The 20,633-nt window shown below is 35.5% G+C and overlaps 3 protein-coding genes and 1 pseudogene across 9 annotated transcripts; 3 read left to right on the plus strand and 1 right to left on the minus strand.

Moving 5' to 3' along the window:
* Nucleotides 1-118: 118 nt before the first annotated feature.
* On the plus strand, nt 119-7,918 carry LOC120079954 (Metallopeptidase M24 family protein). Of its 7 annotated transcripts, none has more exons than XR_016530262.1 (16): nt 119-237; nt 337-448; nt 1,452-1,526; nt 1,655-1,918; nt 2,001-2,093; nt 2,276-2,482; nt 4,374-4,477; nt 4,648-4,714; nt 4,814-4,921; nt 5,207-5,299; nt 5,555-5,645; nt 5,817-5,887; nt 6,091-6,146; nt 6,390-6,450; nt 6,907-7,095; nt 7,189-7,918. XR_016530262.1 is itself a non-coding variant. In XM_039034432.2 (15 exons), the coding sequence occupies exons 2-15, from the start codon at nt 401-403 to the stop codon at nt 7,018-7,020; spliced, it is 1,452 nt and encodes a 483-aa protein (XP_038890360.1). In that variant the 5' UTR covers nt 119-237; nt 337-400; the 3' UTR covers nt 7,021-7,918. The 7 variants fall into 7 exon arrangements, 2 of the variants coding, with proteins under 2 accessions (XP_038890360.1, XP_038890359.1); XR_016530264.1 differs by having other exon boundaries at nt 5,817-5,882; XM_039034432.2 differs by having other exon boundaries at nt 6,907-7,918.
* A 1,608-nt stretch (nt 7,919-9,526) lies between these two features.
* Nucleotides 9,527-10,295, plus strand: LOC120079689 (uncharacterized). The gene has a single exon (XM_039033994.2). The coding sequence runs from the start codon at nt 9,647-9,649 to the stop codon at nt 10,157-10,159; it is 513 nt and encodes a 170-aa protein (XP_038889922.1). The 5' UTR covers nt 9,527-9,646; the 3' UTR covers nt 10,160-10,295.
* Nucleotides 10,296-10,342: 47 nt separating this feature from the next.
* LOC120079688 (alkaline/neutral invertase A, mitochondrial-like) lies at nt 10,343-14,492 on the minus strand. The gene is made up of 6 exons (XM_039033993.2): nt 13,291-14,492; nt 12,554-12,713; nt 12,102-12,313; nt 11,350-11,843; nt 11,142-11,190; nt 10,343-10,963 (listed from the first exon to the last, which is right to left on the minus strand). The coding sequence occupies exons 1-6, from the start codon at nt 14,080-14,082 to the stop codon at nt 10,637-10,639; spliced, it is 2,034 nt and encodes a 677-aa protein (XP_038889921.1). The 5' UTR covers nt 14,083-14,492; the 3' UTR covers nt 10,343-10,636.
* A 4,594-nt stretch (nt 14,493-19,086) lies between these two features.
* On the plus strand, nt 19,087-20,454 carry LOC150035721 (uncharacterized; annotated as a pseudogene).
* Nucleotides 20,455-20,633: the final 179 nt, after the last annotated feature.

Raw genomic sequence — 20,633 nt, forward strand, 5'->3', positions numbered from 1 at the left:
AATAAATCGGTGAACCAAATAATAAGTGAGTTTTTTTAACCCACCCAACCCAATCCAACTTGGGGCCAAACACCTTCCTTTGGTAACAAAAAAACAAAAAAAGAAAAACAAAAAAACCTAAAGGAGTAATTTAATCCTTTATAAGAGACTTTCATTACGGGTTGGCTGGCCGGAGCCGCGACTTGTGCTCTGAGGAAACGCTTACTCAAAACGCGCTGTGTTCTTGGTGTTTGTGTTGTAAGCGAACAATTGTTGAAGTGGTTCTGACCTAGAAATTAGCTCCCAAGGATCAATAACTCAAAAGGATAGCTTCAATCTTCATTTTTCAAATTGCAGGTAGCAGAAAGATACAATCTTGTTCATAATCTGGAGCTAAGTTGTTAGAATAAGACACCCAACAATGCAGACTCTAGTTCAGAAACTACTGCCCAGAACAACGTTCAAGCAAGTGCGTTTTTGTGAATCTTTTTTTTTACCCCATTTGCAATAAGTTATCTATTGTTGTTTTGTAATAATCTGGTTTGTTATGTTGCTTGTTTTCAAAATCATTCACTTTTTTCTTGAGTTGAAGTGCTTGTGATTCTTGAAGTTGTCTTCTTCTTTCCAGCAATGAGCTTCTTTCCAATATGATCGTAAAAGTTCTTTCATGTTGGTTGGTTGGAATTGAAATCTTTAGTTGCAAAGATTTAGGCTGAACTCTCTCCCCGATCAAAAATTGTGGAATTTGGAGAGTTTCAATGATTATTCATGTGGGTCTTTTCAAGAACCTGTCAAGAACATCTCAACAGCTTCTTCCAGGCTCAACAATCAGTTGTTCAAGTGGAAGCAAAGCTTCAAAGAGGATCAAATTCTTCCTTCTGTTGGACTTTAACTTTCTTAGGATTTAATACTTTGCACCTTTCTCCCACCTGCTGCATATTTTGAAGTAATGCTCTGGAGTATTAGTGGGATCTCTTCTTTTGTTGATCCAAGGTTTATAACTAGTTCATGTTGTTTGATAGCTTCAATACGATTGTAAGCTGCCCTCTTTTTCAGATTAGTAGAGACTAGAGGCTCCATTCAAATCCCTTTCTGGTTAGAATCTTAGAGACAAGCCTGAAATTGTTGTTTGATGTGGTCAAGGCTTTTCTTTGGGAGATTTGGTGGAATGAAGTCTTAGAATTTTGAAAGATAAGTTAAAAGAAAATGGCGGCCAATTGATTTATTTAATCTAAATTAGTTTAATGATTCTAGTGAATTGGAATCCTTTTCCCGATCTCCTACCTTGGTTCCTGGGAAATCTCCTCCCTTTATTATATTATTATTATTATTTATTTTGTATGTATTGTATTTCTCCAGCTTTTGTAATGAAAATTCCTTCCCATTTGAACACAATCCCTTTTCAAGTCGTGAAAGACAAGCACTTATAGTTTACTTCAGATCTTGTTGACATTGTTGTATTCCGGTTGTAGGTTGTTGCTTTCCGGGCATATTGTACTGATAAGATACTTGACATTGGACAGCCTACTGCTTCTTCTCATCCAGAGGTCTGATTCGACCTGAAGTACTGAGGCGATGCACTAGGCGTTCCTCTATTCTGGTTTTGTTTAATACTTAAATGGTATTACTTGCTAAAGTTCTTGAAATATATTCATTTACCTGCTGAACCTTGTAGTTGATGAAAGAAGGGGAAATTACCCCTGGAATAACTGCTGAGGAATACATTACAAGAAGAAAAAGGTTGCTAGAGCTTCTACCAGAGAATGGTTTGGCCATTATTGCAGCTGCCCCTGTGAAAATGATGACCGATGAGGTGCCTTATGCATTTCGACAAGATTCTGATTACTCATATGTCACTGGATGCCTACAACCCGGTGGTTTGGCAGTTCTGAGTCATGACTTTGGATTGTGCATGTTCATGCCTGAAACAAAGCCTTATGTATGTCTAGTCTTTTTCATTTTATAAAATTTACTCTTTGCCCTAACAATGGAGGTTCTTAGGTTTAATCATATTTTATCAGGATGTTCTTTGGAAAGGGAAAACTGCAGGAGTTGATGCAGCATTAGAATTTTTCAAGGCCGACGAAGCATATCCAATGAGAAAGTTGCATGAGGTGAGCTGATTTCTTGGAAATATGATGGAGCCAATACAGATATCTGTTTGTTGTGTCACGGGTTACTAGCATCATTCATGAATTTACTTTTAAGATTCTGTCGAACCAAATGAAGAATTTTCACTGTTCATGAAGTTCTCTGTACCAGTGTTTTGCTTTTCACCCTCTGTATTTGACCACAGATCCTTCCAGATATTATTAGGAGGTCCTCCAAGTTGTTTCATAATTTGAATACTGCCAGTCCGGCTTATGTGGGTTTAGAGGCCTTTCAAAAAGCGGCAGTGAATGACCGTGTGAAAGATATTTCACTTTTTACTCATGAATTGCGGTTAATAAAATCAACAGCAGAGATAAAGTTAATGAGGGAATCCGCTTCAATTGCTAGCCAGGTACCTCCAAACTTTTTGTTAATTAATCCTGCTGGCTTCATGTTCATGTCATGAATGTATTCTCCTTTTGAACTCAGTTATTTGTTAAGAAATAATGAAACAGGTGGGAGTAATTTTAGCCTAGCCTCTTCAAGGTTGGAAGGCTGTTACTCAATAGTTTTATTGGGAGATGGGTCTTCTCATCCCTCTGCACTAAGCTTGTCCTTTTTTCTCTTATACAATTCTTGTCTTTTATATATAAAAAAGGATATTGTAGGATCATGGTTATAGAAGCATATCATGGGGTTCTAGTCTCATCTTTATGTTAATTTAGAACCTTCTTTTATACAAGAATTTAGAACCTTCTCTCCCCTCCCCCCTTCTACTTTTTGTGCTCTCCATAAAGATATTTTGGCTGCTAATTACTCCAAAAAAAGACTATTTATTCTGCAACAAACTGCTCATACCTTGCATTGCAAAAGTCATGAATATTTAAAAGTACTTAAAAGTCATTGCAAAAGTCGTGAAACCATCAATAAAATACTTAAAAGTCATGAATATTTTTGGAATCGGGATAGCCATTCTGCCCTTTTTATCGAGATAAACAAGATGCATTTGTTAGATATTTAAGCACCTTGGAGAACCACACCTCAAAAGCTAGCTATTGGGGTGGGAGAGCCAAACTACTCAAGTACCACATTGGTCATCCCATTCTAACCAATGTGGGACAAAGGCATCCCATACTACCTTGGTTCCTAACGATACCCCATCCTCAGAAAGCTGACGTCTTGGCGACTACTTTGACGGTACTTCACTCAGCCACACCCGGTTAGAACCCTCCGCCGGCTCTACTCCGGAACGTCAACAACCGACTTGATACTGTTGTTAGGTACTTAAGCGCACCTTGGAGAACCACACCCAAAAAGCTAGCTATTAGGGTGGGAGAGCCAAGCCACTTATGTACCACATTGATCAATCCCATTCTAACTAATGTGGGATAAAGGCATCCCATACTACCTTGGTTCCTAACAATACCCCATACTCAGAAAGCCGACGTCTTGGCGGCTATTTCGATGGTACTTCACTCATCTACACCTGGTCAGAACCCTCCGCCGGTTCCTCTCCGGAACGTCAACAGCTGACTCGATACCATTGTTAGGTACTTAAGCACCTTGGAGGACCACACCCCAAAAGCTAGCTATTTGGGTCGGAGAGTTAAGCCACTTAAGTACCACATTGGTCATCCCATTCTAACCAATGTGGGACAAAGACATCCCATACTACCTTGGTTCCTAATAGTATTCTATCACAACTTGTTCTTGGCAAGAAGAAAAAACACAACACGAAGGAAACTTTGAGCTCATATTGGTCCTGGGTTTGAGAACAAAAATTGAATTCTTTGAAGCCTAATTTACCATTGTTCCTCGGTAGCTCAGTGATAGAGCGTACTCCTTACAAGAGAGTAAGGTGTGTTATCGACGTACTCCTTACAAGAGAATAAGGTGTGTTATCGACTTATAGGCTGATATATTTATTTTACAACTTAGCAAGAGCACAATGGTAAGAATGGAGAATTCTTTATTTCAGAATAAACCTATATCGACTTCATCTTAAATCTCCTCTTTTGTACTATGTACTTTAGTCTTCAGTCAGTTAGTCTGAGGAAAAGTGCCTTTTTCCCAGACTCCAAAGTGTTATATATATATATCTATATATATATGAAACGTTAATCTTTGACTAAGTTATTGAAAAAAAGAAAACTCCTTCAAATTTAGGGAGGATCAATCAAATATCATGATAATGCAATATTTTTTCTTCAAAGCATATCTATTTCTGCACCATGTTGTCAGTTTTTTCTAAGTTTACTTTTGCAAAAGTGATGCTTCCTGTGTTTTTTTTTGGTTGGGTTTAGGCTCTTTTGCAGACAATGATGCATTCAAAGGCATATCCTCACGAGAGTATGTTATCAGCAAAGGTAGAATATGAGTGCAGAATGAGAGGTGCTCAAAGGATGGCGTAAGTGTTCTTTGTATTTGGATTTAAAGAAGTACCCCTATCTAGATGTTTTCATTTTATTCTTAATTGTATGCTGAATCGTGCAAATTATGAACAGGGTTTAGTTTTAATAAGACTTTAAACTATGCAAGATTTTACAACGGATTCTCAATTTACCTTCTCTGTAACAGATATAATCCTGTGGTGGGTGGTGGGTGTAATGGCAGTGTTATACATTATTCTCGAAATGATCAGAGAGTAAGTGAATTTATCCATTGGTGCTTAGGCTTCACTATTATGAAAGATTAAAAGAATATGACCATTCATAGGTGGTATGTACATAATAAATGATTACAGGTTAAAGATGGGGATCTTGTTCTTATGGATATTGGATGTGAATTGCATGGTTATGCTAGTGATCTTACTCGTACATGGCCCCCTTGTGGAAAGTTTTCTGCTGCTCAGGTATTTTACCTTTATCTCGAAATCTTATTTACTCATTTCAAACAATTTTGAGGATTTCAGCCTACTTGTTTCATCGAGTTCTAATGTCAATCTTTTCCATGCTTGTCTTTGTGAACACGAAAATCTTTTGTTTGGATTGGCTGTCATTGTCACTACTCTTTAAGGAATGATCATGTGACCTCAGTTCTTTTGAATATCTGATCTTGTTGTTTTCTGGATTATATCTTACCCTCTTTATTGGGTGCTTTTTTTGTGCCTCAACTTGCTTAGTTGAATGTATTTCAGGAAGAGCTTTATGAGCTTATACTGCTAACAAACAAGGAATGTATAAAGCTTTGCAAACCTGGCGCTAGTATACAGGACATTCACGATTACTCGGTAAGTCTTGTGTATTTATTCATTCAAATGATATATGGATCGTAGCAACAAATCTGGTGCAGAAAGACCTCGTGAGGAAGTTAAAATAGTTTCTCTATGGTTTAGTCTTTCTAAAGGTTTCTTTGCACTATATTTGATTTCTTCCATTTTGGCCAGTTCCTCACTTGGTTAAGCATCTCACTTTTTCGTATATTAACAATGCCACACGATCACTGAAAAATATCATGACCCTTCTCATATTCTACACGTTTGCAGACGAAAATGCTCCGAGAAGGCTTCAAAGAGCTTGGAATTTTGAAAAATTTGAAAAGTGATCTCTACCACCATCTAAATCCAACTTCTATAGGTTCTCTTTTACCTCCTGAAAAAATTAGTCCCTTTTCTTTTTAATTGAAAGAAGCATGGTACATTTTTTTTGATGTTGTGTTACCTTTTTTTCTCTTCACTGACATGATATCCATTCCAAATTGGTTACCTTATTAACTGTTTTTTTCCCTTTTCGGATTCCTTTGCTTAGGTCATTATCTTGGAATGGATGTCCATGATTGCACTAGGGTTGGTTATGGTCGAACGTTGAAGCCAGGTGTTGTAAGTTTTGTTCCTATTCATTTATTTGGATACCAACCCTTCTTTCCCCATTTTCCTGTCCCTCTACGTGTGTGCTCATCCCACTTAGAGATGTTTTTATTGAAAAATCCTTTAAATCAACCAATTTGTTTGGATATTTTAGTTTTAGCAGTCTTGTTTTTATTTTGGAATTCAATTTCTAAAAGCTTCTTTGTTGTTTGCAGATGATAACGATTGAACCGGGAGTTTACATCCCATCTGTTTTTGAAGTTTCAGAAAGGTAAACACAAAAAATAAAATCATTCAAGCTAAAAGCTTATCAAGTAACAAAAAATTCGCCAGTCCTTCAACATAGTTTATTGTTGTCTCCAGTGGATTCGAGTTGCCGCAATTAGATTTAGAAAAGTAAATTTAATCACTAAGTTCTGTCTTGGTAGTGGTTGCAACTTATCCTTGTATTAACATTAGGATTCTGTTTTCAATTTTATAACTCCATTTTCTCATTAGTGAATGAACTCTGCAGGTTTGCTGGTATTGGAATAAGGATCGAGGATGAAGTCCTTATAACCGAGTCAGGTCATGAGGTACGTAGTTCAAGTCCAAGTTTTTTATGGATGGTTCTGAAAGGTTTTATTTATTTATTCTGGAATGTGGATGGTTCTGGTCTGATAGTTGATTAAAGAAAAACATTGGAAAGTTTACCGTCGTGTACTCCAAGGCTAAAACTTCTATCAGTTGTTCACCAACCGGCTGTTGGCTTGAATGCCAAATATATTGTATGTTCTAATGATGGCAGAGACCAAAAATGGCCTCTCGACATTCGATAAATCTGTAACCTGTAGACCAAAAAAGTGAATACTTATGTTGCATCATATGCTATAGAACTGGTGTCCCTGGGTTGTGAAGGAGTCTTCTATCTTCATTATGCATTAGTGTGTAACTTGGATTTTGGATTACTCGTTCGATGTTCAGTTATATCTTACAAGTTACAATGTCTGGATCTGATAATTAATTTGTTCAATTACACTTTCTTGCATCAGGTCCTCACAGGTTCAATCCCAAAAGAAATTAATCAGATAGAGTCATTGCTGAACAACTTCTGCTTTGGATCTACAATGCATGGCTCACATTTTATGAAAGCCTCAATCTGTTGATCAAATGTGGGGACTCTTAGGTGTATGAAATATCTGAGAATGAAGACCAAAAAAGAGGCTAGGGAGCAGCAACTGGTTAGTGTTTATTCAATTCTTGAGTGTTCTGGGTGTTTAAACATAGTGGAATGGAGGACAATGATGTGATATCCGAAGTAATACTTGAGTCAGGATCAAATGGGACGATAGCTTGGTGTTTCTGATGAGCAAATGTGGTGTGCAAGAGGACGATGGTGAGACAATGAGGGTATGCATCTTCTGTCACTTTTTGGGAACACGCTCACTGCTATTGAATAAATGTCTTGGCTCGAGTATCGACGTTGTGATGCAACGATTGTTATGAGTTGAACTGGTGAAGGATTTCAGCTAACGACATCAAAATTGAGTGTATCATCTGTATTTTCTGTCACAAAACTTATTTTGGGTTCTCTTAGTATTAGTTGTGGAGTCCTTGTCCATGGGCAACTCATAGTATCGCATCGAAACGTTCAAGTAAATAAGTTCGCTTGGTAAAGTGGCTGAAGAGGGCACTGCCATCATCCTCGTGAGCCTGCTATTTGCACATCACTCTCATCTTGCTGTCATTTCGTTTTCACCTTGGTATATGCATCCGACTCAATTCAAGTATTGCTTGGAATCCCTTCGACTCGTCTCCCATGAGTACTATATTTTCAATCACTACCATAACTAGCCTATTTTTTTGTACCATCTATATACTTCAATTCCATTCATGGTCATGGACAGGTAGGTAGTAGGAGGTAGCAGTTGGTTGGTTTTTAGGTATATTCATTTCATTGAATTTTCCTCAGATCCAATGGTCTCAATTTAATTCTTTGTAAGAAATAAGCAGTCAAATTTTGAAATAATGGCCATACTAATATAGCTTCTTGCTATTGCTGCATCCATTTATTGTATTTGGTTATGACTTCAAGACCATGTTCTTAATTTGTTATCCAAAGCATGGCCACTCTGTTACCATATTCATTCAAATGTTTATTTTAGATTTTCTCTGATCTTATGATTTGCAGATCGCTTTAAAAAATATTATCTTTTTATTAGTGAAACAATCAATTTAGACCATAAAGCTCCAGTCTCATTAAATAAGACATTAAATAGGACTCTAAATTTAAATAAGTGTGACAATCTTTATTCTTGCATCGGTTTAGATTTGTTCACCAATTTCAACAGAAAATAGAGTAAAAAATCTCCATAAATGCATTGTTCTTTTTATAGAATAAAGTTGGATAATTGTTTTAAATGACAAACCGTAGGAAACATTTATAAATATAGTAAAATATTATTATCTATAATTGAAAATATTTATAAATATAACAAAATGTCACTGTTTATCACTATATAATCAGTATCACAATGTCTAAATTGACTCATTTTTTTGTATTTGAAAAAGTTCAATAAAGTTTTGCAGAAAAAGTCAGGTCCCTTGCACAAATTAATCATTGAATAAGAATAATTTTGCTTAGATTTATAAATTTAAAAAAAAAAAAACGCAAATTACCTCTTACATCATTTGCTCTAAAATTCTAATGAGTTTATATCATACATGTGTTTTTTAATTCATTAAATGCATAAGAGAAATTTTTTAAAATGATATTTGGGATGAGAATGGTAAAATTTTATTAAGTTAAAGTCCCATTAACTATGAAATGTAATGGAAAATTTAGAGTTAAAATTGATATCTTTTTTAAGCTAATAAAAATATGATGTGACATCATTTATTTATATGCCTTTTTTCTTAATTAGACTGATTGTGAGATATAATAACATTTAACTAATTCCCCCTTTTTCTTTTCACATCATTGGCAATATGAATGAGGCAGCTAGTTGGTGGATATTATTAGACTAACAATGAGTGAAAAGAAAAATATCTAAATTAGGACGAATTTCTTTCACATTTTGTAGGCGAATAAAGCATATTTATTTTCAATAAGAATATTTTAATTTGTAATAGCCATTTTTTTTCAAAAGCAAGAACTAAATTACACGTTTTGAAAGTACAAGGATAGACCGAATGTGGGTTTGACTATATGATATTCATTAACTTAAAAATTAAGTTCATTTTGATTGAGTTAAATTTCCACTATGTATGTAAACAACCAAAACTTGTTTTTGCCATCTTCAAAATAAAAAATATGTCTTTAACATTTAAAAAAACAATTTAATGTTTGGATTAATACTTTTAAATATGATTTTCATATCATCCAAATCTTTGAATAGTAGAAAAGGATATATATATATATATATATATATATATATATATATATATATATATATATATATATATATATATTCCAAAGTGATTTTAACTATTACAGACTTCAAAACATACCATCTACATATATTTTCCATCTCCTTTCTATAAGTATACATGACAGCAACATTTTGACAAAAGCCTCAAAACAACTTACCCAATGTAATTTATCGGCCTCACCTTTCACATTAAACCTTATGCTTGTATACATTAAAGTTTCCACCATACAACCACTTATTATGGTTGGGAATCCAAATGGCTTTGGATTAAACACCTATATAAACTCCAACATCCCCATTTTTCTTTCTCAACCAAACAAGTGAGAATCAAACAAGGAAAGAAGCTATAAATTCATAAAGGATGTCTCTAATCACAGAAGAGATCAAAGCCAAAGCTGATGAGCTTTACTATGGAGATGAGATGTGCCGAATCAAATCAAGGGAGCTGCTCAAAGAAATGGATCTTCCAAATGGGCTTTTGCCAATGAAAGACATGGAGGAATGTGGGATGGTGAAAGAGACAGGGTTTGTTTGGCTGAAGCAGAAAAAGAGCTACACTCATAAGTTTGAAGATATTGATAGGTTGGTTACTTATGGCACAGAAGTTACAGCCTATGTGGAGAAAAACAAGGTTAAGAAGCTTACTGGAGTCAAAGCCAAGGAGCTCTTGCTGTGGCTCCCACTCTGTGATATCTATGTTAATGAACCACCGAACGGAAAAATCACATTCAAGTCTACGACTGGGCTGTCAAGAACTTTCCCTGTGTCAGCTTTTCAGGTTGAAGAAAAAGTCAAGGATGAGGAAGAGAAGGACAACAAAGAGAAGGAAGTAGTGAAAGCAGCAGCTGCAGCTATAGAGGTGAAGGAGGTCTGATTTTAGTTCTTTGAAGCTTCAAGGGACTCTCTCTTCCTCCTTACTACTGGTTTGTTGTTGGCTCAATATGTTCGCTATATGTTTTTTATGTTGAAAGTTTATTTTATTGAATAAACATTGGTATGAAGTTTACGTATTGTAATCGTGTAAAACAAGGGGGGGGGGGTTGGGTTGTGTGTGGTGTTTAATGAATGGGAATGTATTACTGTCAAATAATTTACATATAAGATGTTCAAGGAGAGCCCACAGATCAATATTCAGGATCTCTCAGTTCTAAAAAAAATCTATTGCCAATCAACTATAATAAATTGGCTGACAGAATTAGCATAGTGTGCAGTATGCTTGCAAAACAAACAGGCTTTCTGCTATCCTTTAGAACTATGAACTAACTTTTTAATTTAATTGCTCTAACCTATTGACTTATAGCTGTACAGTAAAGTATAAAGGCATCCTCATTCTTGAAAGAATGGAGTTACCTTAAACAAGGATCTGTGACCGAGCAGCACCACGGGAGCACTTCTTCCTGCCTGACTTGCTAAGTGCACAAACGCATATCTCAAGTAGCTCGTAATCCTCTTCCCAGAACAAAGACAATGCAAGCTCTGGATTTTCAACCAGCATTTTTGATGTTAGGAACCCAGCAATTGTCCATGTTTGATAGAGCCGGGATTGCTTTCCAATGAATTTCCCTGTTCGAGTGTCGTAATATTCAGGCCAGCGATCGGCTGAAATCCTCTTCTCAGCCACAGCAACTGCTTTCTTGGCCATTTCAAGTTTGCCCATCTTGATGCATGCCAATGTGAACTGCAATATATTTGAATTAAAATGGGTATAAATGAACCTATTGGTCCTGTTCCCACTAGCGAACTACAAGACAATTACTTAATTCGATAAATAACAGTGGAGCCACAGTGAAATGTCTATTCACTAAACGTAATGAAATGAAGGACCAATCTCAATGCTATAATCAGTTTTATGTTACCTGCCAAAGAAGTGTCGGCCAGGATCCGCCATTATGATATGACCATGGACTGAAAAAGGCCAACAAGATAAATGGATATGAGCATCAACCAACCACAAAACGAACTTTCTATTGGAATAAAGTAGATCTTAGATACTCTATGGAGAATGATAATGCAAGGCAAAGAAGTAGCACAGAACACATATTACAAATTATGCATAAAACTCACGTATTTTTGGGGTCGCTGCCAGTAATTATGCGCCATTCCTCATACTCCAAAGCAGGGTAACATATTTTAAGAGGCATATGACCCACAAGATCACTCCATTTAGCTTCAATCAGATTTAGAATAGCTTCATTTTGCTTTGGTGTACCCAAAGATGAAACAATCGCCCAAAGGTTTCCAAGTGTAAAAAATCTAAAATCCATATGAGCTGGTTGGAGATTGCCTATCAAATAACCTCCTTCCTCTGGTACCCAGTCCATTAGCCACTGAGGAATTTGGTCGGGATAGATGTTGAATTTGTTTGTAGCATCCATGGAATATTCTTCTGTCTTATAGCGATAGATCTCGTTGATCTTCTTCATATCAACCCAATAATATTCTCTGATATGGAATGATAATGCACTGAGTCGGTTGTTAATGGCCCTCACCAAGTTCTTGGACCCATCATTCACAGTGAGAATTTCACGGGAGCACCTTAAAGCTGAATAAAATAAGGCCTGCATAATCAAACTTGTTACGATGGATGCACATGACAACCTTAACTGAGAAGGAAAAACATTCACAAATGGTTAATATGAAATTGTAGGATAGGATAAAAGAAGGGTTGCATCTGATGGATGGGATGCTATAAAGCATGCAATGTAATGCAACAGAAGAAGCAGCATCAACAGCTGAAGGTGAATCCAGGATTAAATTCTTTTAGGTGATAAACTTAACTGCAGAGTGCAATTTGTTTAAGTTACATTCAAACTCACTTGGATCTCAAGGGGATGGCCATGAATGCCCATTCGACGATCAATCATGCAGGAACCATCGGTAACCAACAGCGAAGGAAACATATCAAACCCATCTGTTAGACAAAGGTTAAGTATCATTTTCAACCCTGTTTGGACGTCCACCCTTTCTTGTAGAGCATAGTCCCCGGTAATTTTTCCATACGCCCTTAAAAGAATGATCCACCACAATCCTATCAAAGAAAAGGAGAGAAAAAAGAAATTAATATCAAATGTTTCGATACAGGGTAGTCTTCTGAAAAGGAGAAATATTTGGTTTCATGAATCAGAAAAATAGTTAACCTAATAGAGACTTGGATCAAATAGGTTATACCTCGAAACATTTTCAGGAGTTACAAACTTAAAATGAATTGAAGGGTAACCATCTATGACTCCTGATGACAAACAGAAAAGAACAAAGTAATCGTGGTAACCTGAATCTACTGGTGCGACACGACCTATAGCTGATTCACCAAAGTCTGGATCTAAAACTTCCTCAAAATTATTGCCATCAAGGGGAACAGTTCTGACTTTGAAGCTTGCTGGCATCAAGCCCTGTCCTGGGCTATAACAATCAACTGTTTTCTCCCAGCTCTGGAAAAATAAATGTCTTCTCTGAGTTTCATGTCATAAATTGTAGAAATATATCGAAATCTTTTGACTCAGTCTAATTTCACAAACATAACTTGTTACAGAACAGTTACACTTCGTGCCAAGTGAACAATCATAAGGAATAAACAAAAGATCGTCAATTAACAAGCAAATCTTCTCAAGCTAAAATTAGATACTCGAGCCAGAACAATCCCTCTGCAATAGAAATGATCTCTCACATGCAACTCGCATCCTAAAATTTAAAATTTAAGTTGTATCCTTTGTGATGGGACTAGATACACATTGAATAATTCATCTATGCAGCCGCCAGAGCACTTTGCTAAAACCATGAATAATTGTAACTATTATTTTAGTTGAAAGGTTAAATGGTCAATGAAATCCCATATCATATATACACACATAGAGCGAGTGAGATTGAATAACCTATTCAAAATGATAAAAATTTAACATATTCACGTAAGAACTAGCAGTTGTAGGGTATGCATGAGAAAGTTCCCAAAACATTAAGATAAATAAGTAAAAGAGATAAATAACACATAAAGAACAAGGAAAGGGGTACCTGTAACTGTAAGGTATGAAGGAGAAAGTTCCTCACAATCTCCCCTTCACCGTTCAGCAGGAATGCAAGGGCAGAAGGAACGAAATCTCGAATGAAGACCTGATCATAATTCAACGGTTGCTTATCAGCCGGGTCATTTGCAGCCATAGTCCCAACCGGACTTCCACAATATGTCACAACAGCCTCACGTAACAATCTCCAGGCCTCTTTCTCAATATCAGACTCCTCTCTCTTTGAACTAATAACCTTAGCTTTATTCAAATCCTCTAAGTTTTCCTCATTTACATGTTCACTACCAACTTCTATTCTAGAATCTTCTTCTCCTACAATATTCTCATCCTTGTCAATCTTTTCAACAACCAAAGGCTTCGCATTCAAACCACCTTGAACATATATCCTTTCAAAGTTATTGTCATTCACACGGGTTTCAATCGATGTCGAAAGATCACGAACTTTTGATGCAATTCTAGCAATTATAGACACATCCCTTTTGGTTTTAGGAAAAATACTATAACTACAAGACCTTGTTATTACCCTAGATTGGCCATAACTCAATCTAGCCACAGAAAAATTCTGGGTCCCTTCCAAAAACCGTTGAGACCCCGAGAAATGAAAAGGGTGAGAAGTATACTGGCTATTAGAATGAAACTTGAAGCTAAAGTTCAAACAAGAATTGTGGGGCAAAGTATAAGGGGATTTTACACGCGAGAACCCAAAGAACCCTGAATTCCTACAACTAATTAGAAGTCTAGAAGAAGCCTTCATCGTCGAATTATCAAGCAGAGCAATCATGTTCAAAACAATGAATCAGAACAATAACAAACCAGAGAAATCAAATCAGTGGAAAGTGGATAAGATTCAAGAATTTTACGCATCAGTCGGGCTTATCTTCGATTTCTGCGGCGAATTACAGAATAAATTTCAAGGGAAACTTGAGATTGATTGATTGAAGAAGAATGGTATCTGAAATTCAAGAAGCAAATGAATGGTCTAGGGAAAAGGTAAATGGGGCGCCATTTTATAGATGCAATTAACGAGAAAAAATAGGTAAAGTTGTCTAAATCCGTGGATTAAGTGGTGGGTTTTTTTCTCAAATTAGCAAAGTTTTATTTTTTATTTTAAGATCTTTAACAAATCTATGAGCCTTTGTTTTCGGGCAAGAATTCATTTTAAGGGAATTGTTAGATTCGTCTTGAGTGGAAATGAATGAACTCAAAAGTTTTTGCCTTCAGATTTTTTTTCCTTTCCTTACCTCTTATTCAGGGCAATATTTACCAAAATTTTTACACTTATATTTAACTCATCAATTTTTAACTTTTAATATATTTTAGAGTTCAAAATGTGTTTAAAGTTGAATTAAAATATTATTTATGAATATAGAAGTATCTAATTTTAGTTAAAAAAAATATTTCAATCTAACTACAAAATCGAGTTCGAGTTCTTAAAAAAACATTATCAAACTTAATAAGTCTAACTCACTGAAAACATTCAATATCATTAGAAGAATTGTGACTTGTAAAAATTCTTTTACAACTATAAGGATAATGTTCACAAGAAAAAAGAGTTAAATTACACGTTTTTAACTTTTAGCATATATTATTTCTAATATACATTTGAACATTAAAAAGTATCTCATAAACAAATCATTTATTATATTAAAAATTGAAAGTTTAAAAACTAATAAAAATTCAAATTTAGAGATACTTTGAAACTTTTTATAACTTTAATCACCAATAAAAAGTCAAGTTTGTTAGTAATTTTAAAATTGTCCAATAAAAAGTTACTATATATAGCTTGTACTTAATAAGTTATCATTGTAATTATTTAAAAGTTCTTTAATTGAGTTAAACGAGAGCATGTAAAGATAAAGATTTAAATTTTTGATCTTATAGTCATCGCGTATAATGTCTTAATTAATTGAATTTGAACATTGATGTTTATTAAAAAAAAACCATTCTAAAATTAGTTAAATATAATATACTAAATGGATAAAAAAACAGACTCCCTCCTAAAATTCGAGATAAAATTTTATCGAAGAACACAAACAATGAATAATTATGATAAGTGAAGCAGTTAATTTCACGGTAAAAAATAAGGTCTTTATTTTTTCCCCCTATTTTTTAAAAAAGAAATAAAGTACAAACAGAACAAATGAATTAGGTAATAGAATTACATAATGAAATAATAACAAAATAAACCATTACGGGTAGAATTTTTATTATTTAGTTAACTCGAGATAATGTGGTTGATTAAGGGAATATAAATGTTAAATTTGTTTCATAACATGTTAAACAACATCATTATTATTATTTCTGAGATAGAAAAGTCAACCATCTATTAGTAGGGAAAGTCAACAACATTAAATTTGTTTCATAGAACATTGTTAACTAGTTTTCTAGGTATGTATTTAGATAAGATAGATTTTTCATATTACGATCGATTGATTATGTTTATTGAGAAGTAAATGTGGCCTTATTTCCAATCAATTTGACGTTTTAAAGTTATTTTTGAAATTTTAGCTAAGTTAAATAAAAAAATAGATATAGTTTAAAAAATAATTATAAAAATTTAATTAAAATTTCAATACCATTTTTAATTTAAATGATTTATTATTAATTTTTTGATAATAGAAATTTATTTAATAAGCCACCGGGGCTAACATGAAAGTATGTCCTTTAGGACCTCATTTACAATCCACTTAGGGAAGTTATATGAGCAATGAAAATTAAGGCCATTTTTATAAGCAAATTTGGGTAAACTATCAGCAAAACTATTTCCTTCCCGATGGCAAAAAGAAAAGGAGGTTGATTCAAAACTCTCAGCCAAATTTCTTATGTCATCCACCTAGCAATCAGCAGCTCTTCTACAAAAAAATTTCCTCTCAAATTGAATTTAATGCATTTATGCAATCTGATTCCACGATGAATTGTAAATTGAATACAACAAATCGTGAATCATTCTATTTGAGAGTAAACTTAGAAAATTTATACTCCACTTTAATTGTAAATCATTCTCTTTGCTTTACATTTTTTTCATTGCAGGCTTTCCTTCTTCTTTTCCTTTCAGCAAGATTCAAAATAAATTGTCAACCTCTGCCGTCATGATGAATTGCCAAAAATGTCGTATGATTCTCGTATCTCCATCTTCGACTTGATCAATGTCTCATGGTGGTTGGGTCGTTGGTTGCTGTTTTCCCGCTGGAGAGAATGGTTGAGAGATGGAGTGAGAGAAGGGACAGAACAAATGGTGAGGAATCGAGCACCTTTTTTTCCCTTTTTTCGTTGCCACCGCCGTCACCAACGTGCTCGCCGTCGTTTGTCGAGAAAGGTAACGGCGCTCGTCCCTCTCCGGCATCGAGACTGAACGAGGGGTGGCTGCAAACAGAAAAGAAAGAGAGAAAATGGCGGGGCCGCGACAGCATTAGGTTTAGCCCCTCCCCCGTTAATGTTCTTTTATTATTTTATTATTTATTTTATTTATCATTTTTTTGGTTTTATCCTTTTTTTTTTTTATTTGGCTTTAAAACATGATCAGATTTTTTTTTCAAACTTTGTAATTTTGTTTTTTGTTTTCTTTTTTTAAACTTGCCTCCCTCCCTCCCTTCTTTTTTTTTTTGTCTCGTTATTGTATTAACTTTTTTAAAAAACTTTTATTAAGCCTCCCTTTTTATATTTTTTTTCATCTATTTTTTCAGCCATGTTTTTTTAATCGAATCACTGTTTTACTTTCTTCCCTTGGGTATTTTTACAACATTTTAAAATTTTTTTAATACTAATTTTGGTTTTTTTCCATACTTTTCTTTATTAATAATTTTCTTCGCAACAACTTTTTTTTGCAAAATAATTAGGTTTTCCATACTTTCTATTATTATCTTTTATTAACTTGCTCAAGCTCGGGCTAGTTTGGTAGCTTTTATCCCAAATAACTTTTCCTCCTACGAAGCTCTCCTTATTTTATCTTTTTTTTTTTTTTTTTTTTTTTTTTTTTTGTTGTAGAAATGCCTTACCAGATCAGATCGTCTTGGCCTTTGAGCTGACCGGATCAAATTGTCTTCGCCTTAGAGCTGACCGGATCAGATCATCTTGGCCTTAGAGCTGGCCGGATCGGATCGTCTTGGCCTTAGAGCTGATCGGACGGATCGTCTTGGCCTTAGAGCTGATCTGATCGGATCGTTTTGGCCTTAGAGCTGACCGGATCGGATCATCTTAGCCTTAGAGCTGACCAGATCAGATCATCTTTGCCTTAGAGCTAACCAGATCGGATCGTTTTTGCCTTAGAGACGACCGGGCCGGATCATCTTAGCCTTAGAGTGAACCGGATCATTTTGGCCTTAGAGAGGACCGGATCGTCTTGGCCCTAGAGAGGACCCGGACCAGATCGTCTTGCCCTTAGAGAGGACTCGATCCGGATCATAATCTTGTATTAGTTTCTGATCATCTTGGCCTTAGAGATGTCTGGATCATCTGTGCGCTTGTGTCGTCTAAGGATGGTTACATTAGAAGGCTCCTTTAGTATTCTCCATCCATTCGAGCTCAGAAAATGTCCAAGCCCTATGAAGTTCACCATCCTTCACCTCCTGCTTCTTTTAGATTATGCAATTGAAACTTATTTCTCTTTGATGACACTTTTTTTTTTGTAGAGCAATGGTTTACTTCATAGAACACATTTCGTCTGGGAAGAAACATCTTGTAATTCTTGCATATAGGAATCAATCTGTAACAAATGGCCTTAGCTTTCTTGTGGAGGAGCCATTGGCTGGTCCATTTACAAATGTATGGCCTGATTTGGACAACAATATGACTACACTCGAATTATCAATAGAGATGCCTTTAACTTAGGGAGAAAAAGTGTGGATATTTGCAATCTTCTATTTATAACAAAGACCCTACTCCTGATCAGGTGTTAACTTTTAGGCGTCACATGATCGATGGTGAGACTCGTTAGAATGCCACCATAAAAAGTCCATGGAGAATTTACCTTCATCGATTGCTGTTGGGAATGGCTAGAGTTCATAGTTGGTCGAAAAGAATGCTCTCTTCATGCCATCTATTTATTTGGTGCAGTGACAAAGTTTTTGTATATGTATGACCAAAATATTGATGTGGTTCGAGCCTTTTGCGAAGCTTGGTGTCTTTCAACTAATACTCTTCACACTATGAATGGTGAACTATCAATTTTACTATGGGACCTGTGGTCATCTGGTAGCCTCTCGATTTGAGGGGCTTCTATAAGGAGGTCATTCCCTGCCTTAGAAAGCTGATCAGCTTATGGGACAAGAAGAGATATCTTTCGAAGACTTATGAACATATTTTTCGGGCGTACTAAATAATTTGCTTGCAGAAAAAGGATTGTGCGTCATCCTCGAAGAATGATTCCCTAGTGACCATTAGTTCTTGGATTTCATTTTGGTTCCTAGGGGCTCAAAAATATGATAAACCTACTATACGAAAGCAAAAGAAAGCCTCTCGCTCCCGATCTACTCAAAACCCAGATGGTGCAAGCATCAAGCCTCAAGACTAGTCTAGTAGAGAAAATATATTATTCAAAGAGCTTAGGATAAAAGATGATTTGAAGGACAAAATGTACTTGACTGCATTTTTATCCTGTTAGCTATGTCTTTTTGTATTTCTGTAAAAAGGGGCTTACCTTTGTCCTGTGGTCTTTAAGACTGCTAGTTTGATGGCTGACTAGAAGACGTTTAGCATTGCCATTCTAGTTCTAGCCAATATTTATCATGATCTAAGGCCAATAATTGAATCTTCAAATCTGATTGGACGCATGGATTTCTATTTTCCCATGCATTATGTCCATGGGTGGTTGGCCCACTATTTTAATACCCATTACCCCTTCTAGTGGATATTCGAGGTATGAACCAATTTTTTTGGTAAAGGTGGTTCAATTTATTTTGGAGGATATGAAGCACGATAATTGATCCATAAATATGCAAACATTCAGTGGCATGTGAATTCTTAGAATTGGAATAGGCATAGGCGTCTGATTGATAATAGAGATTTATCATTTCAACAATCTTGCCAACTTTCTAGTATGTGATCAAGCTATGTATTGTCTTGGTGTGGGAATATTTTGATTATAGAATCATACAACCCTTATCGATTTGGCTGGTAGTTCAGATTTTATCAAGACATTCCTAATGATATAGGGGGAATTTCGCCTGCTGTAGCTCTCTACAACGTGACATACCACTTTAAAGTCTGCAATAAACGTAGATCATTGTCTCAAGTGTTCTTACCGGCCTGCATATTGGAGCCATGCAACCACGTTAACCACGATACATGAATTGATGGTTGACAAAACATGGGAGTTATTTTGAGGATAACATACATCACTTAATAAGTAGCATTAATTTTTCTCCCCTGCAACCCAAGTTACATAAGAATAAATGGAGTAACCAAGAGGGTAAGCAAATTCGTTTTCTTGAAGAAGCAGCTCTCATTCTTCAAAAATATGTTTCTGGTCATGAAGAAAAGAGTCATAGTAGTAACGATGGTAATCATTGGAAAAGACCCTCAAAGAAGACGAAGATGCCCAATGATGATTTTTTTGAAGGAGTTCCAAGTGCTTCGGTAATTCCCAGTGGTATAATAATATTGGTATGTACATCTTCACTTTATGTTCTCTTCGTTTTCCTCTTTAGCAAATAATTTATTCATTTTTCTTTTTTCTTTGTAGTCACCCTTGAGCAATCATTTTCAAGAACTTGCGGAGTACTGTAGCGAAGAATCTTTAACGGGAGGTTATTCTTTTGATTCATTTATCGAGAAGGTCGTTACTTATAAATTGCCATCGGTTAAAACAACTAGACAACCCTTACGATCCTTTAACATTTCTGAAGAAATTCGATGTGACAAAATGAAAGTAGGCATCGTGAGCATTGAAGCTTTAGACCATTCATTTGAAGAGGTTGGCTGCTCTAAAGTACCTTAAATAGAGAAGAACGGGCTTTCCCCTCCTGGTCCTCTTAAGATTTCTGAGCCAATATGATGTGCTGATGATGAACCAATTACTGGGCAACCTTAGCCTTCTCTGTATTTTGGTGAGGCAGTGGTTTCAAACTTCTATCAGAAGGCAACCTTATCTATGTGGGAGGATATTCAAGATAAGATTTTGTGCGCTCCTTTCGAGTATATACCAGGCCTTAAATGAGAAATAGCAACGATATTTTCCGACATTTCCAAGATTCATGAGAACAACTTGGCTTCTCTTTAAGAACTTGTGAATAGTTATCTTAAGAAGGTAGATGATTTCAACACAGTACAATCTTCATACACCACACAACTGCTTTCAGGTAACAAGGACCATCGATAGGGTGAGAAGGCTGTTGG

The sequence above is a fragment of the Benincasa hispida genome, chromosome 6 (genome assembly GCF_027475165.1).
Source record: "Benincasa hispida cultivar pf3 chromosome 6, pf3_genome.v1.1, whole genome shotgun sequence".
In the NCBI taxonomy this organism is placed as follows: domain Eukaryota; kingdom Viridiplantae; phylum Streptophyta; class Magnoliopsida; order Cucurbitales; family Cucurbitaceae; genus Benincasa; species Benincasa hispida.

What these genes read in the sequence shown, in the direction of transcription:
- LOC120079689 (XM_039033994.2), top strand. Translation starts at nt 9,647, where the DNA reads ATGTCTCTAATCACAGAAGAGATCAAAGCCAAAGCTGATGAGCTTTAC.
- LOC120079954 (XM_039034432.2), top strand. Translation starts at nt 401, where the DNA reads ATGCAGACTCTAGTTCAGAAACTACTGCCCAGAACAACGTTCAAGCAA. An exon ending in CCAGAACAACGTTCAAGCAA is followed by an intron (nt 449 to 1,451) that starts GTGCGTTTTTGT and finishes TTCCGGTTGTAG; the next exon opens with GTTGTTGCTTTCCGGGCATA. An exon ending in ATTCTCGAAATGATCAGAGA is followed by an intron (nt 4,715 to 4,813) that starts GTAAGTGAATTT and finishes AAATGATTACAG; the next exon opens with GTTAAAGATGGGGATCTTGT.
- LOC120079688 (XM_039033993.2), bottom strand. Translation starts at nt 14,082, where the DNA reads ATGATTGCTCTGCTTGATAATTCGACGATGAAGGCTTCTTCTAGACTT. An exon ending in TGTCGCACCAGTAGATTCAG is followed by an intron (nt 12,314 to 12,553) that starts GTTACCACGATT and finishes TTTCTTTGATAG; the next exon opens with GATTGTGGTGGATCATTCTT. An exon ending in GGCAGCGACCCCAAAAATAC is followed by an intron (nt 11,191 to 11,349) that starts GTGAGTTTTATG and finishes GGCCTTTTTCAG; the next exon opens with TCCATGGTCATATCATAATG.